This window comes from Macadamia integrifolia, chromosome 8 (genome assembly GCF_013358625.1).
Source record: "Macadamia integrifolia cultivar HAES 741 chromosome 8, SCU_Mint_v3, whole genome shotgun sequence".
Classification (NCBI taxonomy): Eukaryota; Viridiplantae; Streptophyta; class Magnoliopsida; order Proteales; family Proteaceae; genus Macadamia; species Macadamia integrifolia.
In genome coordinates this window covers 12,682,910-12,700,557 of record NC_056564.1, presented here as the reverse complement: position 1 = coordinate 12,700,557, position 17,648 = coordinate 12,682,910, and the positions used below count along the sequence as shown (strand labels likewise).

At 37.9% G+C, this 17,648-nt stretch overlaps 1 protein-coding gene across 1 annotated transcript; it reads left to right on the top strand.

Moving 5' to 3' along the window:
* The first annotated feature begins 2,550 nt into the window (after window positions 1-2,550).
* On the top strand, window positions 2,551-17,407 carry LOC122087279 (cationic amino acid transporter 2, vacuolar). The gene is made up of 15 exons (XM_042656358.1): window positions 2,551-2,792; window positions 2,988-3,214; window positions 8,594-8,795; window positions 9,064-9,148; window positions 10,350-10,490; window positions 10,576-10,694; window positions 10,804-10,900; window positions 11,917-12,089; window positions 12,208-12,274; window positions 13,389-13,547; window positions 14,828-15,071; window positions 15,859-15,967; window positions 16,420-16,532; window positions 16,691-16,766; window positions 16,943-17,407. The coding sequence occupies exons 2-15, from the start codon at window positions 3,046-3,048 to the stop codon at window positions 17,097-17,099; spliced, it is 1,911 nt and encodes a 636-aa protein (XP_042512292.1). The 5' UTR covers window positions 2,551-2,792; window positions 2,988-3,045; the 3' UTR covers window positions 17,100-17,407.
* Window positions 17,408-17,648: the final 241 nt, after the last annotated feature.

Genomic DNA, 17,648 nt, shown 5'->3' with positions numbered 1-17,648 from the left:
AGAATAATATTATAAATTATTTATAAGATGCATGTATCAATAAGAAATCCATGATATAAACCATGAAAAAAGGTATTCTAAATGATAAAGTGCATAGAAGAAACCCTAGTGTTTGTGATAATATATTATATTTTGGACACACATGTTGTGAGCATTCTCCTTATTTTATTGTCAAACTATTTTTCAAACATACACAAAGACAAACCATTATTAATATATGTTTCTTTCCATATAAATGTTTGCCGTGTACTCAACTACTATGTTTCTTTTCAATATGGCACGAGTCCCTATATTAATAATTGTAGTTTTAGAAAAGGTTTTATTATTGGAAAGATGGGTGTACAATTTTTCCATTGTTTTTTCTTTTGCTTCCTTTCTTTGAATTTCTTTGTCAACTGGAGAATGAAAGATAGATTTTTTTTTATTGTTTATAGATTTTGAAAAAGAAACATCAACAACTGCTCTATCTTGGCTAATTAGGGGATGAAAATTCTATATTTATATAGGGTTTGAGTTTTCCTTGTGCCATAAAAAATGGGGATCTGTTTACACCATGATGGGTTTAGATGTATGTCGTATTATAAAAGTATTTCGAAAAATATATTAAAATCTTTAAGGAGTTGTTAACCCTAAGATGGAGTGATGGGGAAAAGATATATCCATTTTTTTCGTATATTCAAAACAACATACTTAATCCCCAATACTTAGATGACAATCTAAATAAATAATTCATTAAAATCATGAATAAAAGGAGAGAGGGTTCCCTTTGATCCCTTTTTAATGTGGCTGATAGAGGGTTCCCCTTTCAATCTTCCAACTGGAAAGAAGATTATTTTAAACATTTCACAACTATTGAGTTAATGGGTGAAATATGAAGAGATGTGCAAAAGTGACCCATATATTGATGTTATGGAAATGATTCCCATAAAGAAACTATATAGCCTTATAGAAGAGGATCACAACTTCATTTCCCATAAAGCCACCCACCCACCCACCCACCTCAAGCTGCCTGTGTGAACAAACAAACAAAACCACAAGCTTTCCCAACCAAGGTAATGGGAATTAATTAAGATAAAGATTTCTATCCAGAAAAAAAAAAAAAAAAGAAGATAAAGATGTCGTCAAAGTGAAGCCACTTTCTTTGGATCCTTTGACTTGGATGAGATCTCTTTTGATTTCTGATTATGCTCAATCTACACCTTATGTTGTTTACGATTTTCGCAATATGTCAATTTGTGTACCCAAAAAAATATATATATTTATTTATTTTTTTGTTCAGTTTATTTTTTACATAAATCTCTCTCTCTCTCTCTCTCTCTCTCTCTCTCTCTCTTTAGAGTTTGTTATTTTATTTAAATTAAGATTAAATGGGCGTGGGTTCTAATAGCCAAAAATAAAAATATCAACAAAATCCTACACTAAACTTAAATTATTATTATTATTATTTTATTTGGAACTTCTTTGACCTGACTCATTATCATGTGCGTTAATGGATAAGATACAACAACAACTCAGCCTTATCCCAATTAAACGCAATCAACTTAATGAATAAAATAATGATAGACAACTAATAAGGTTATTGACTCATTCAGAAATTACTATTTTGAAAAGTATTATAATTAATTTTTTTTTGGACAAAAAAAATTATTATTATTATTGTTATTGTTATTTTGTAGGAATTAGCAAAAATGAAAGCTCTAATGTACTGATAAAGGTAAGTAACTACCTAAGCTATAAAAAAAAAATGTACTGATAAGGCTGTCCTAGGATTCAATGGCAACTAAAGATGGGTGTTTTCAATGGTCTTATAATTGACATTGTCTTGTTTGACAGGGTTATAAATGAGTGTTCTCAATCACGTGTAATAAAAGGGCAATAATTTGTGATGACACAAGCTTCTAATCACAAGGTTAAATCCTTCGTGATGGGGAATTCTTCATTCTCCATATGTAAATAAATGAAAACTTTGTTCTAGTTTTTTTGAAAATACTCCGTTTCTTTGACAACTAGTAGTTCATCTGAAGTGAATACACCCAGAATCTTGTCACTTCGAAAAAAAGAAAAAGGAAATTTTTTTTAACTAGGTTATGGATCATTTCAAGTCTGTCCCATACCATACAAAGTTGATAATTTCTTTTCATTGTTCTCAAAATCCATTTCTATGCTATCTAGACTCATTCTCAATTCTTCCTTCATCATAGGTGAAGAGAAATTGCCTCATTCACCACAGGTAGGCATCTTACAAGCGTAACAAACCCAACTAAGACTGCCCGAATAAAAAGTGAATCGAATATTTACTAAATGGTTCAATTTGGTTTAAAAAACAAATCGATTAAAATCAATAATATAAAATAGGAGAAAAAACAACAGATTAAGATTTAAGACTAGATGATGAACCGACCAAGGGTTATTAACCGGTTCACCCGACTAATGGTCGGTTTGTATAATGTGGTCGACCAAACCGGAACGGTTACATTTGACAATTGACACCGATACCAAACCAACATAACAAACGCAGGGGGTTAGCCTTGGTGTCCTTTTAAAAGCATAGGCTCTCTTGGGAACGTGGGCATCGTTGTTCCTCGGTGTCTCTGCTTCAGCCTTGCTCTCCCATTCCTGTTCCCTCACCCCTGCTTCCCTGCATCCTGGAGCTGTGGTTCTGCTCTTGACTGCATCTCAAGTTATCGGGAAGTGGGGAGATCGTGAGGAGACGAGGAGTTGCTTGCACATAAGGAGACTCTTCCTTCACTTCTCCATATTTTGTTTTCGTCCTCTGCTGCCGCTGGTAACTGGTAAGGGGTTAAGACTTCAGGGTTTTTAAAATTTTTTTTTTCAATGGCCGGTGTTTTTAATCTTTCCGGAATTCAAATCCTTTACGGAAAAAATGTAAAATCTTTGAATTTTCAGTCAGAAAATTCTTTACAAGGGGGTAGGCGGGCAGGTTAATTGGTCTCGTTAAGAAATGACCCTGTTTTGATTTCTCTCAGAAGAAGAACAAGAACAACAAGGAGAAGAGGAGCCAAAGGGGCCGAAGTTTCTAATTCGATGGGGTTCGTGGTTGATTCCCAAAAGGAGGGTCGTGGTACTAGTGGTGGAGGATTTTTATGGGGATTTCGAAGTTTGATGAGGAGAAAGCAGGTCGATTCCGCCCATGCCAAGTCCAAGGGACACCAATTGGCCAAGGAATTATCTGTTATTCAGCTTATCGCAATCGGTAATGCTTTTAATCTCTACTTTTTATTTTATTTTTTAATTTTTTTTTTGTTGTTGTTTCGAAGTTTCGGTTTTGGGTCAACCCCCTTTCCTTGGATTGTATGGTATCTAGTTTGTTTTGTTCTTGTATGGATTTAGGGAGCTGAGCCATTTGTTTTGTTCGTGCGATAATTTTTTCCCAGCGCATGAGTGGGTATGTTTCTTCTTTTAGATGAAGCCTTGAGCAGTAGATCTCCCCACTCCCTTAAGATTAGGGATACCGTAATGGCAATCCAAAACGGCAACGGTTGAATTGTCCTATAAAAAAGGAATTCCACGTCACTTGGGGAAAAAAAAAGAAAATTAGAAAAAAAAAAAAGAAAAAAGAGGAAAATGACCATTAGTCACTGTAAATGCATATGCGTCAGAATCCAAGCCAAGAAAAGGTAGCCTCTTCCATATTTGTTTGGTCTTGAGTCGTGGATGAAATTTCTAAGTATATTGGCAAGTGACAATTAAGGAGGATTCTCGGTGATGGGCCTCAAGGCTCAAGTAATGATAGATCCACATCCACATGCGTCGTTCCTCACTCCTTATTTTATATCTTAAAACAAAGCCCCTGCAGAATGTCAGGCTTCCGCTCTGTTGTCTATATTAATTCAGGGCGTGAGCTGCCCTGGTCATTGGTCCCAAGTTTTGTGTTTCGTTTCATCTTCTTGTTTCTTCTTTTGTTCTTTTGTACTCAATCTTACAGGCATGGGCCACAACCAAGGTTATGAAAATAATTGGGAATCGAATCGGCCAGTGCCAATTCCGGTCTGAATCTAATCAGAATCAACTGTTATCAGTCGATTCGACCGATCCTGATGTTTGAAATGTTGCCCACAACCCAAATATGGAAAGAGGAAAAAACAGACAAAAGGATGATATGAAGGCCCCTGATCGAAAAAAAAAGGAAGGGAGGGAGGGTGGGTGGGTGGGGGAGGGGAGGGGAGGGGAAGGAGTACTGAGAGGTCAGCAGAGTAAATAGTAAATACAGATAAGTGGGGTAAATTTTGAGGTTGCAGAGGATCCAGCCCCTCCGGGCCCATTGGACCTGGATGCCACAAAGCGAGAGTCAACAGGTATCCGATCTCATCACTGAAGCAAGCTCACATTGTCTAATGGATTATCTTCTGTTATTAATTTTTTTTTTCTTTCCTTTTTTCCCAAGTGGCATGGATGCCCTTTTCTAGAGGATATTACATTGAGAAAGTTTAAGACAACAGAATTTTTTGCTGACATTTTGGATTGCCATTATGGTATCCCTAATCGTAAGGGAGTGGGGAGATCTTTGGCACAAGTCTTAAGCTAAAAGATTTTTACTTTATCTCGAGCTCTTTACAACATCTCTCTCTCTCTCACATATTTTTTTTAATCCCTTTTAAGTTTTGGTGGGACACTTGTCCTTGGGTTTTGTTGTATGTACCGATTCTCAGTTTTCCCCTCTGGATGGTGTTAGCTTTTTTTATTTATGTCAATTAACCTTGTTGTTCATGCCTACAATTTTTTTTTTTTTGGAGGGGGGGGGGATCTACGCTTTAACATAGGCAGTGTCTGAATGACACCCCTATAGGTATATTTAGAACTTGACACCTTCATTCCATTGCCCCTTGTCTTATTCCCCAAAATTCTTTAAGATAGGTGTATAAAAAGTTTTCAAAAATAAGTTGAAAGGGACATATCATTATGTCGTTGTCATACACATTTTTTCGAGTACACATTTGAAATAACACTATTAGCTTCATTGGAAAAAAATTGTGTCATGCTAAAAAGGAAAAAAAGTATAGTTACAAACTATTTTACACCTCAAGGGTTGTCAATAAGAAAATTCCTTCAACATATGTGAAGTAGACGCTGTCCTATATTCCTACTGGTTTGCATTGTTTGTGGCTAAATTATAGTCATAGGGGTCTCCCCCCTAAACAAAAAATAGAGTGAAATCCCAAAGAAGAGAATAATGAGATTTTTTTATGCCATGGTCTCTTGACTGTGGGTGCAATCGGGCTGGGCTAGGTTTTGAAAATACAGGCCCTCCTGACCCTAGGTCGGGGTGGGATATCTCAGCCCAGGCTTGACCCTGCTAGGCTCAGGGTGGGCTAGATTTGGCTCAATTGTCATTTTGTGTTGTGTTGTGTTGTGTTATGCATAAAAAAAGGGAAAATCTTGTTGTAACCAAAGTTGGTGAAAATAAGTTGCAATCTTACTTCTTTGCCCTTCTAGTATAACACACTTCTTTTTTCAATGAAGGAAAAATCTTGTCATTCACATTTGTATTTGAAAAACGTGCAAGACAATCACAACTCTTGCAAGTGACATAATAGTAAGCCATTTTCGAAACTTTTTTTTTTTACCGGACTCAAAGAAGTTTTGCGAAGAAGACAGAGCAATCTAGGGGTGAAACAGGGCTGGGTTGGGCCGGGGTTTTGATAAACCTTAGCCCAACCTAGGTAATGCAGGAGTAGATTACAAGAAACTATCCCAGCAGTTTATAATCCCAAACAATACAAATAAGAGCAGGAAACAAAGAAACCCCCAAGGATACAATACCAATGCAGGTGCAAAATCAGGCCAAAATCCAACCCGATAAGAGAGAGAAAGACTTGCTATAGAGCTGGAGAGAGAGAGGTGCGGCCAGGTCTGTAAGAGTCCGATTGAGCTGCATTCTTGGGCGTAGATAGTCCCTAGGGAGGGTACAAAAACCCCTAAAGTTGAGAGGATTCTGACTGCTGGTTGTGAAGTTACAAGCTTTCTTGATTTTCTGACCTAGGAGAAATAATCGCAGGCTTCAGGAGAGAGAACCAATTCTGGTTTGTATCTTGGAAAGATCTGAAAATCTGAATACTCACAACAGTCGTACACTTCAACAACAGTAACTTTAGGATAAAATAGAAAGCTTTAAATAATAAGAAACAAAGGGAAAAGTGGGGGAGGAGCGGCTGTCTCGGCCGGGCTTCTCACTCACAGCTATCACGGCTATTTTAAGCAATTGACTGCAATTATTCTTTATTCAAATTTGCAATTATGAGTACTTAGGCTCCTCTATTTATAGAGGGCAGAATAACAATCAAATTGCTATAGGAGTAGTTTCCTAATAGGACTAGACACTCCTACTTCAATTAGGACTAGTTTTCCAATGGACTAGACACTCCTACTACAACTAGGAATTCAAAATAGGACCAATACTCGACTTTATGACTCTAACATGGAGTAGGACTAACTAACTAATAGTCCATATAGGACTTTACAACCGACCAATGGCCTAATGGGCCTTTATTGACTTAAATAGCAACTAACTAAACTAATGAATTAAATCCCGTTTTTCTACTTTCTACCCATATTTTAGGTCCATTAAAGTGGCACATTTCAAAGAAAACCCATGGGATCGACGGCCCAACACATATATAATACAACCCAAGGCTTATTTGCAATAAAATAAGCCAAAGTGACTTATCTACATCACTAGGTCCCTAAAATTCAACTTAGGCCCAACCCAACTTTGCCGGGCTCATACCTGGGCACAACCTTACCGGGCTCATGCCAACCCAACCCAACCCAACCCTAATTGTGCCGGGTTGGCCCTAATTTTTGCCAAGGTCGGGCTAACTTTGATTGACCTTGTTTTTTTCAATTGTGTCTTATGCATTAAAAAAAAAAAAGCACCAATAGATTGATCAAATGGTCAATACACAATTAAAATTATGAAGTGCGACACAATAATAAATGTTTAGGACACTTGGCCGTAAAAATCAATGACCCAAATTTCAGTATTTTGAATAAAATGATAGGATGATAGCCCTAAATTATATTATATAAATCATGGTTAAAATCAGGGCCAAGCTGGGTTGGGCTGGGCTGGGTCTACGCCTCAACCCAAGCGTGGCCCAACCCTAACCTAGGGACAATGTTTTTCAATCCTAACCTGCCCTCAGGGTCAGAAATCTTAGCCCAAGCCCTGTTCGGGCTCAAGGCGGGTTCGGGCCATCGAGGGCCAAACTTACACCCTAGAGCAATCAAAAGAATGTTACAACTTCACAATTCAACATTTTGGTTACAACAAGATGCTCAACCTTATTATTTATAGGGATTTTCTTATTAACATCCCTTAAGGTGTCAAATAATTTGTGACCTTATAATTTTGCCATTTTAGTATTAATTGCTGTCGTTTCACTTGTATATTTGAAAAATATGTAAGATAATGACTACTTTTGATGATGTCATAATGATGTCACTTTTAAATTATTTTTGAACCCTTTTATACCCCTAACTCAAAGAACTTTTGGAAATAAGACTAGAGTTAATTAAATGAAGTTTTCAAGTTCTAAATACACCTATAGAGGTCATTTAGACAGTCCCTTATTACATGTTTTTTATAAGGTGAATTATTATAGTCACAAAGGTCTGTCACAAGGCATTTATTCTGCCACGTAGACAGATGATGTGTCTATTCCGACCATTGGTAGAGAAAACATGGTCTAGATTAGCCACCTGTAAAATTTCAGAATCTAATTCAATCAAATGTCCCATTTGGATTGGCATGTATCTTGTGTATATCCATGCTTGTGTATCCACACTCTAAACAATACTGTGCCCTCTCCCAATTGAGTGGGAACCAATGGTTTTGATTGAAAAAACACATAAAAATGGATGGTTCAGATTTATCTTGTGATTTCCTGAAATGTCACATTACATGGATAGTTACCCTTAATATAATCAATGATGCATAAAACTCAACCCAACCCAACCAAACCCAACCCAACCCAACCCAACCCAACCCAACCCACTGGCTACATGGATCCTTTTTCTCCCATCAGCTCTATTCAATGCCATACTTGTTATTAGTCTTAATCTATACATGTATTTCCTCCCCATTTCTCCTAGAGTCATTTTAGGCCTCTACCCTGGCTATTTTAGCTCCTTCAATATGAGTTAAATCACCCTTTTATACTAGAGCATTCAAAGGCCTTAGTTGCACATGTCCATGCATCTTAATGACTTTCTCGCAAGATATCATGATGTATATGGAATGTATATGCATAAAAAAATGTAAATTATGGTACATAATCCATGGCCCTTATCTAGCATTAATTTCTATATATATATATATATATATATAGGGCCGGGCTCAACCCAAAGCCTCAACCTGGGCCTGGCCCTTCCTGACCTCTGGCCCATCATGTGGGACGAAAAGTTTAGTTCAAGCTCTGAAATTTCCAGGTGGGCTTGGGCTTGCTTGGCCAAAACTTGCACCCCTAGTCATGACAAAATCGTAGTTGAGTCAGTGACCAATACTTGTAATCCTTTATTGGTTGACTTATTTGCTTATCTTGCTTGACATTGAGTTTATTGTTACTATCCATAGGTGTTGGATCGACTATTGGGGCTGGAGTTTATGTTCTCGTTGGAACAGTTGCTAGAGAGCATTCCGGTCCTTCCCTTGCTATTTCCTTCCTCATAGCAGGAATAGCGGCTGCTCTTTCAGCGTTTTGTTATGCAGAGCTTTCTAGCCGCTGCCCATCTGCTGGGAGTGCCTACCATTATTCATATATTTGTGTTGGAGAAGGGTAATCTTTAATTTATTTTATTATTTCTTTCTTCCTACCAATGTCATTTTTCTTTACTACATTTCATAGACTGTTGGTTCATCATTTATGTCATTTGTAATGATAAGAAGAAAGCTCAAATAATATCACTTCTATCTCCCAAGTTTGTTGATCATGAATTCATGATCATCATTTGCCAAAATGGTTATGAAATGCTCCTATTGCCTTTCCTTTTTTTGATTTCTTTCACTGCCAGTTAATTTGTTCTTTATATGTTAAATGATAACAGTGCTGCTTGGATGATTGGTTGGGCTCTTATACTTGAGTATACCGTTGGTGGCTCTGCAGTTGCTCGTGGCATATCTCCAAATCTGGTACGTAATGTCAACCCTGTCTTAGGATTTCCTTTATATATATGCATATATTTTAGTGAGTTTTTGTTTCTTTGCAGTTGCTTTGCCCATGCTATTCATTCCTGAGCTGAACCTTATTTCTATTATTCTATATGGGCAATGGATTTTTGCACAAAATCACATAGGGGGGTTTCCTCCTTGGCCCTACATCCACCACATGCGAGGAGGGATTCGAATTCTATAGACATGGGGGCCCAGGGCTCCCTGCTCTCAGATAAAATTTCTGTTTGAATGAAGTTATACCACATGGTGAATAAAGCTTTAACTATATATATATATATATATATATATATATTTACTTCATTGTTTAGCTGATTTTTTTTGTCTAGAAGATTGAGTAAACCATAGGACATCACAGGTAAGCAATTAGGTCAACACCGAGGAACTAAGCTTAGTTCTTTATCAGAGCTCATTCTTAGGATTAGCAAGGTGGTCTTCCTCATTGGGGATATTGGTTTTCACATATTTTTTGAAGTGGCAAAAGCACAACCAATTGCATTCCATTTTTCTGAGATCTGAGGTGCATGCATTCTTTAGAAACTGATAGTGTATTGTCATAAGTCCAAAGATTATAAATAATATTTTCTCATTGAATTAAGAAGCCCAAGGATAATGAAGGGAAAATCTTGTTGTCACCAAAGTAGGTGAACAACTTGTAACCTTACTCTCTCTCTCTCTCTCTCTCTCTCTCTCTTTAATTGTAAGTATAACACTTTTTTCAACTAGGGAAAAATCCTGTCATTTCAAATGTAAATTTGAAAAGCATGACAGCTCTTGAAAATTACATAACGGTATGTCACTTTCAAATTATTTTAAAAATATATTTTTTTTTTACCCATGATTTAATAACAGCTTTTGAGAATAAGACAAGGGGCAATCAAAAGAAGGTTACAACTTCTTAGTTCACAAATTTGGTTACGACAAGATGCACCCATAAATAAATTGACTTTCTACTTAAACTATCTCCAATCCTTTTAGGAAGACTAAGAATTTGATTGGAGGTTAAAGCAGAATTGCAGTAGAGGCTCTGAGTCGCCTCTGACCCTAAATGTTGAATACTATGAACATTTGTGGGAGTTAATTATAGAAAGTTTTTTTTTTTTGGGGAGTCCTTGACTGTGATGGATATAATTCTTTTTCTCTCCCCCCCCCCTCTCTTTAGGCATTATTCTTTGGGGGGCCAGATAGTTTGCCTCCATTTTTGGCCCGTGTACAGATTCCGGGGCTTGATGTCGTGGTTGACCCATGTGCTGCAATCCTTGTCCTTGTGGTCACTGGACTTTTGTGTGTGGGAATTAAGGAGGTACTTTTCAACAATTCCTTTCCTTTACCTAGAAGTTTAATTTTCATTTTTTTTAGTCCTTCAATTTAAGCGCTTATTCTTGCAGAGTTCACTCGTACAAGCCATTGTAACAACAGCAAATGTCTGTGTCATGATTTTTGTCATAATTGCTGGAGGATATCTGGCTTTCCAGACTGGCTGGGCAGGATATGAAGTTCCTAATGGGTAATGAGTCTAATGACTCATGTTGATCAGTACACTTTGTTTAATATTGTAGTCTTGTCCTGATGGCAGCATAGCAGCATACTTGATCTTTCTCTTTCAATCTTTTTAGGTATTTTCCCTATGGAGTAAATGGGATGCTTGCTGGGTCTGCAACAGTCTTCTTTGCTTTCATTGGTTTTGATTCAGTTGCCAGCACAGCTGAGGAGGTATATATGATATGTTCTTCTGGTATCCTAAAAGTTTCTTGAGTTATGCTTGAGACTGCTTGGATGCATTTCCCTGCATGACACTAAATGCCACCCCCCCCTCCCCCTAAAAAATGTTATATTAAACAGTTTCCCTTTTGCTTAAATGAGTGAGTGTTTTAAGTAGCGTCTTAAAATGAGGAAACAAGGCTAACTTGGCAGCCTGCTGATGCGAGTAATCTGGCTGGCTTAACCAGTAAGTCAGTACAAAAATTATTTGTAATTATGAAAATTTGCAAGGGAAAAAAAAAGAAAAAAAGAAGCAAACAATAAGGAAAAAAAAAATAAAATCCAAGATATGTAGATAGGAAAATATTAATTATAAATCACCCCTGGAAAACAATTTCCACAACATTAACATTATTCTACAATTTCCAAGTGAATTGTTTGATCTTTCTGATCTTGATCGCCTGGTCACTGAGATGGAACACTGAGTTAAAGAGGAAGAGTTAGAGGGCAGATCCTGCCAGGAACTTCAGTGATCACGAGTTACTCTGCTGATTCCTGAGTTGAACTGTTGAGTTTTAAAATAGTGATTTCAAGACTGGCAACCTCAGTAGGGAGAACTCAGAACAGTATTGCCCCAGTTCTCTTTATGTCTGTCTGTGATTCTTTGACCTTTTTGTATTGGATAATAAGTATCATTTTTCTAGGGTGAGAGAACCATGTCCACTTGCGTGGCCACTGTGCCAGCACCCAGGCGAATGGGAGGCCACATGGAGGCATCTGGGCTGGGCTGGGGTGCAGCTTGGTCTTTTCGTGTCCACCTGTGTTTGGGCGTAGAGCCACTCAAGCGGGCAGGGTTCTTTTCTCCTCTTTTTTTTTCCTCTCTCTCTTAAGTTGATGCATCTTTTCGGCCGCATGTTACCGATAACTTGAATTAATGCTATAGACAAGTGAACCACTGATATGCTTAGTAGTCTAAAAGTATTCTAAGCTTGCTTTACTTTTCTAAGACTGTTAGATCTCCATGGCAGGTGAAGAATCCTCAGAGAGATTTACCACTGGGCATAGGGATTGCACTTTCTATTTGTTGCATCTTGTATATGATGGTTTCGGTTGTTATTGTTGGCCTAGTACCATTCTATGCGTTGGATCCGGACACTCCCATCTCCTCTGCATTTGCTAGCCATGGGATGCAGTGGGCAGTGTGAGTTAAAATTTCTCTTGTAATATCTGGTCATTTCTGCCTTCATCATTAGTTTGTGGCATTTAAATAAAGCACATTTAGTTTCTTTTTTCATTTTTTGCCATATTGATAATTGCAGGTACATAATCACAGCTGGAGCAGTTACTGCACTCTGCTCAACGCTGATGGGTTCAATGCTTCCTCAGGTAAATTATTGGTCAAGACTGTAAAATTTTAATTGCTGCAGCATAATTTCTTCTCTTCTAAAGCATTCTTTTTTTTTTTTTTGGGGTTAATTACAATACTTTCTTTTGTTTTCAATCTCAATACAATTTTTGAAATTTTTTGGTTGTTTCCAATTGCCAATAGTTTTTCAGTTGATTCTGCTGAATGCTTGTCTTTGGTTCAATGCTTTGGAGTCAATAAATTGATAACTGGTGCCCCCCCCCCCCTCCCCAACTTATATTTAGTGTCTAAGTGGCATAATATGGCACCTTGGAAATTCATCATCTCAAAACTGGTCAGTCAGTACGTTGACATGCTCAATGTATCTGGTCAACAAGTTGTGATACACATACTAGTATGAATTCCATGTTGTACTAATGCTACACAAGATATCACGTTGTCGAAATCCTCATCATTTTCGTATCTGTCTTCTGTTTGTAATCATGTTAATATTGTATGACCGAATTTAAAAAATGCATTGCTTTGCTTAAAACATGATGGAAAAGTCTGTTGCTACTGGGAGTACTGGCCCATTTAAGTTGATACATGCAAATATTTGTGTGGTATTTTTCACTTGCTACATATTGGTTGAAGATGCTTACTACTTTTATTGGTTGTTACTCGTACTTTTGACATATATATCTAATTCAGGTCAAATATAAAGATTTGGATGTTGTTAAAACTTATAATGCAGAATGAAATAGAGCTTGATAAGTCTATTAAGGTAGTGAGGTCTCATGCCTCTTCTTGAAATCAGTTTCTATCATTGTGATGAAGAATGTTATGCAATACATATTAGTTTATGATAGTAGAGAGTAGAAACCCAAAAATATGCAAATACTATTGATGTTGTTATGATATTTTTATTATAATATGTGGACATAGTAAATAATCTTCTTCAATCCAACTTTGTCTTAAACTTCTTAAGATTCAGGTTCATGGGCTGTGCTTTTCTTTTGTCAGACTTTGATTGTCATCTATTGATTTGAGGCTGCTTTAATGAGTAATTTGTGGTTTTAGTTTGCTTGTTTGCTTTAGAACTGTCTCTTTAGTCTTTAGTACTGATGGGATTTGGATTGCATGGTTGCCTCTCAGCCTCGAATCTTGATGGCAATGTCTAGAGATGGATTGCTGCCGGCATTTTTCTCATGCATTAATAAAAGCACTCAAGTTCCTATCAACAGCACGTTAACGACTGGGATCTGTGCTGCGATTCTGGCATTCTTTTTGGATGTTTCACAGTTGGCAGGAATGGTATGCTAACATTATCTCTTGCCCTCCACCTAATCTTGGTCTTGCTGGATGGTTTGGGTCCTGTGAGCCTATGACGACTCAATTGGAACATAGGAGATCTACCAAATATTGCAATATTGGATTCTCATAACCATTTTGATTAAAAGCTGCTGCAAGTCATATATATGTCTGATAATTTAAACCCGAAAGTAGTTATGGGTATCTAACATTACAGTTAGTATGATCCATCTTATATTGTATCAAATCCTTTGAATGTATGCCACATGGATAACTTGGTAGACGCTCTAAAAGTCAATTAGCAGTTCTAAAATTAAAAAAATTAAATAGGGTAATGGCTACCGGGGGTCTCGTGCTCTGGTTTGCTCTTATATATTTATACATGTATAAGGAAAAAGGCTGGGCACATGGCTGGGTAACCAGCCTGGGCCCCAGTGCCCCTCCGATCCCAGCTCCCAATTGGTTGAGACACTAGCTCCAGGAAAGCTAGCGGCATGCCCAACCATATATGTGTGTGTGTGTGTGTGTGTGTGCATATATATATAATTACAATTTAACTATTAAACTTTCTGAAGATCTAGTATGTTTTACAAAAAAATAAAATAATAATCATACAGTGTAGGTTGAATAGTTAATTTTTTTAAATCCTTCTTCTGGACTCTATTTTCTAGATTATTTAATTTGAAAATAAAAATGACATGCACATCTTCTTTACGTCAGGAGATAAACTTTAATGAACTATAATAAAGGGGAGTAAATACCTAAAAGTATGAAAACACTGGGTGCAGGCACAAATCTATCTAAACAAAGTATGTTGCTGCTAGTTACAATGTGGCAGATACTGTAACTAGCACTAACAGACCAAACATGAATTGGAAATTTGAACAAAATAGTCAGACTAGACCAAATTTGGCTAAAATGGGTAACAAACTTTTCTGGATGGATATTGCTGCTAACCACTAAAGGAAAAATCCGGCCTTTTTTTTTTTTCTATTAAAATAAAGTGAATGCCAGTGTTAAGCTAGGTATGGAAACCCTTGACCTCACGTGATGATACATCTGAACCTTCCCCCCCCCCCCCCCTAATTCTTTGTCTTTTACCGTCTATCCTAAGGGGTTTTTTCCCTGGGGCAGGGGGGATGAATTGTCAGCGGTTTGGTTGAATTTCTTTCTAGCACGACCAAATTCAATCTCACCTGACCCGGCCCAACCTGTTTCCACTTTGCCACACGTCTTGTCAATATCATAGAAAGCTGAGTGGTTACTTTTTTTTCTTTTTGCAGGTCAGTGTGGGGACTCTTCTTGCATTCACCGTTGTTGCAATTTCTATCTTGATTCTTAGATATGTCCCACCAAACGAGGTGCCACTTCCGTCATCACTGCAGGATTCCATTAACTCAGTATCGTTGCAGTACAGTAGTATTACTCAGGAGATTGATGGGGGGAACCCAAAGGAACGAGCTGGTGACTCTCAGGGCAAGTCAGAAGTATCCATCGAATACCCCCTTCTTGTGAAAAGTGGTCAGGGTAAGATAAGTTGGATTGCCCATTTATTATATTTGCTAGAGGGTCTTGGTCCTAGGGCCATATGATTTGAAGATGATCTGGGGACAGGACCAGGATGAGACTGAATTTTTCACTTAAAAGAGGTTGCATTTGCCAGAAATTAGCATGATCAGATGAATTGTAGCCATTTGGTCTTTGTTCTTCTTTGGATCTATAAGAGAACTTTTCACTGTCTTGGAAGTATAGTAGAAATTCTTTCTTTTGATCATTGGGAATGCTCTGAGGTAGACCCTTAGTGGTGGGCCTTATGTTCCAAAGTTGAGATAGGGGGAATGCTATATGGGCCTTGATTCATTCATATGCCCTCTATCCCAAATATGAGCAATGCAGTCGCTATTGTTGCATGCATGATGGGAATGGGACTGGTTTGCAGTCGACTATTCAGTGGGTCAGATTTGGATGATCTGTTGCACTTTATACTGTTCATATTAGATCTTGTGCAATTTCTCACATTCTTTTTGAATGGTCAAAAGTGTAATAGAATGGGTCTAAAAAAGTCAATTTTATCAAATTAATTGGTTAATATGGGGCTTGGGTTATCTGCTTGGTGGGGACAATCAGACTGCTTTCTAGTTCAGGATGCATGCTGCATTTTTCCCATATATTATCTTGCATTGTTGTAAGTACACCATCTTTTATATCTTCCTCATATATTTGTTTCCTCATGAAAACTTGTAGCATTTAGTGTCTCTCCAGCTTCTAGCTTCCAGGGTTTGCTAAAGTCTTACTATGCTTTTGGTTTATTCAGATAAATTGGATGAACAAAAGAGGCGGAAAATTGCTGCGTGGAACATAGCATTTGTATGTATTGGAGTGCTTATCCTTACATCAGCAGCATCAGCCGAATATGTTCCCAGGTAATTTATGCTTGGAAGGTTTTAAGAGCTCTGGTTGATAGTTTCTTATGTATCCCAGGTTAGTTAATGGTTCTTAAGGTCATTGAATGCATTTCTTCCATGTTTGATGTGGTTATATTCTTGGTGTTGAGTACATTCAAACTTCATCCCTAAATAAAACACACATGGCCACTGATTGTGGCTATGTTGAGGCTGTAATCTCTACTTAGTCCTGCTCATATGACTAGCACAAAGTTCCTTAAATGCTAAGAACCAGCTTATCCCCAAAATGCAAGTGCTATGCATATGATGCAGCCCATGAATGTAGCTTTGGCTGATGGGTGTACTAAATTTTAAATTTAGAAGGATGACGTAGTGGAAGGTTGAATTACATAGCTTTAGGATTGAGTTGAATGATTCTGATTTGGTAGGTGATATGAAGGCCCCACTCCTGATTGAGTTTCTTTTCTCAGTATTCCTCGCTTCACCATGTGTGGAGTTGGTGGTGCACTTATGTTGTGCGGCCTGATTGTGCTTTCCTGGATTGATCAAGATGATGCAAGGCACAGCTTTGGACACACAGGGGGTATGCTCTATTATACAAGGCACATGATATCTTTTCTTTTTTTCAGACATAGATACAAGCCTCTTTTTTTGGGTATCTCTGCCACTTAAGTGATGTGAATGGAGATGAATTCAGATCCAGCTAAAATTGATGGCGTTGAACTGTTTGAACCTCTGCAGGTTTTATTTGTCCATTCATTCCTCTCCTACCCATTTCCTGCATCCTCGTAAATGTGTACTTACTGATAAATCTTGGGTGAGTACACCATTACTCCTTTCCCTTCGTGTTTATATGGCTCGACTTACCCTCAGCTTTCCTTACGGGTATTTTCTAGTTTAACTAGTTGCAATGTTTATATTCATGCTAATAGCCGTCAGGGCATGGGGCTCTTTTTTGATGTTCTCTAATGCAATACATTTCATTGAACTCAGGGCTGGCACATGGATGCGTGTATCTGGATGGATGATCATTGGAGTGCTTGTGTATCTGTTCTATGGGCGGAGCCACAGCTCACTATTGGATGCAATTTATGTTCCGGCAGCCCATGTTGAGAAAATCTACGGCAGCTCAACAGATGATCTGGCTTAGACAGAGACATCAGTCTTTAGTTAATCTGGACAGGATCGACCTCCATTGATTTCGATTCGACTCACCCTGGAATCGGTCGGGCTCAGCCAGAATCAGCTCGACTGTTTCCGGACTGAGTTCTAAAACCATGCTCTTATCAGTCTACATGTACAGTAATATTCTGGACAGCAAGAGGAAAGGATGTATTTCAATTTTATGTAGAAAGATGTAAATACCTTGGAAGTTTAAAAGATGTAATATTCAGGTCGGCTTGCGTGGAGAATGTCCACCTTGTCGCGTTACTAATAAATTGAAAAGTTTGGGATTAACTTGATTTTGGTTTTGGATATTTTCACCATAACTGTTTGTTAGCAGCGTCTCCGGCGCGGCAGGGGTGGCAGTGCACATCTGAAAGTTTGGAGCACTCGAACATGGACCCCAACACACATGCAATATCTTAAGGTGCTCGAGGCCATCGGTATACGCTGCCACCTCCCAAAGGTGGTCTATGATATATGTTAACTTGCCTGTCCGGGAGTGTGCCCCTGCGCCCATACCTATTGAAAATCA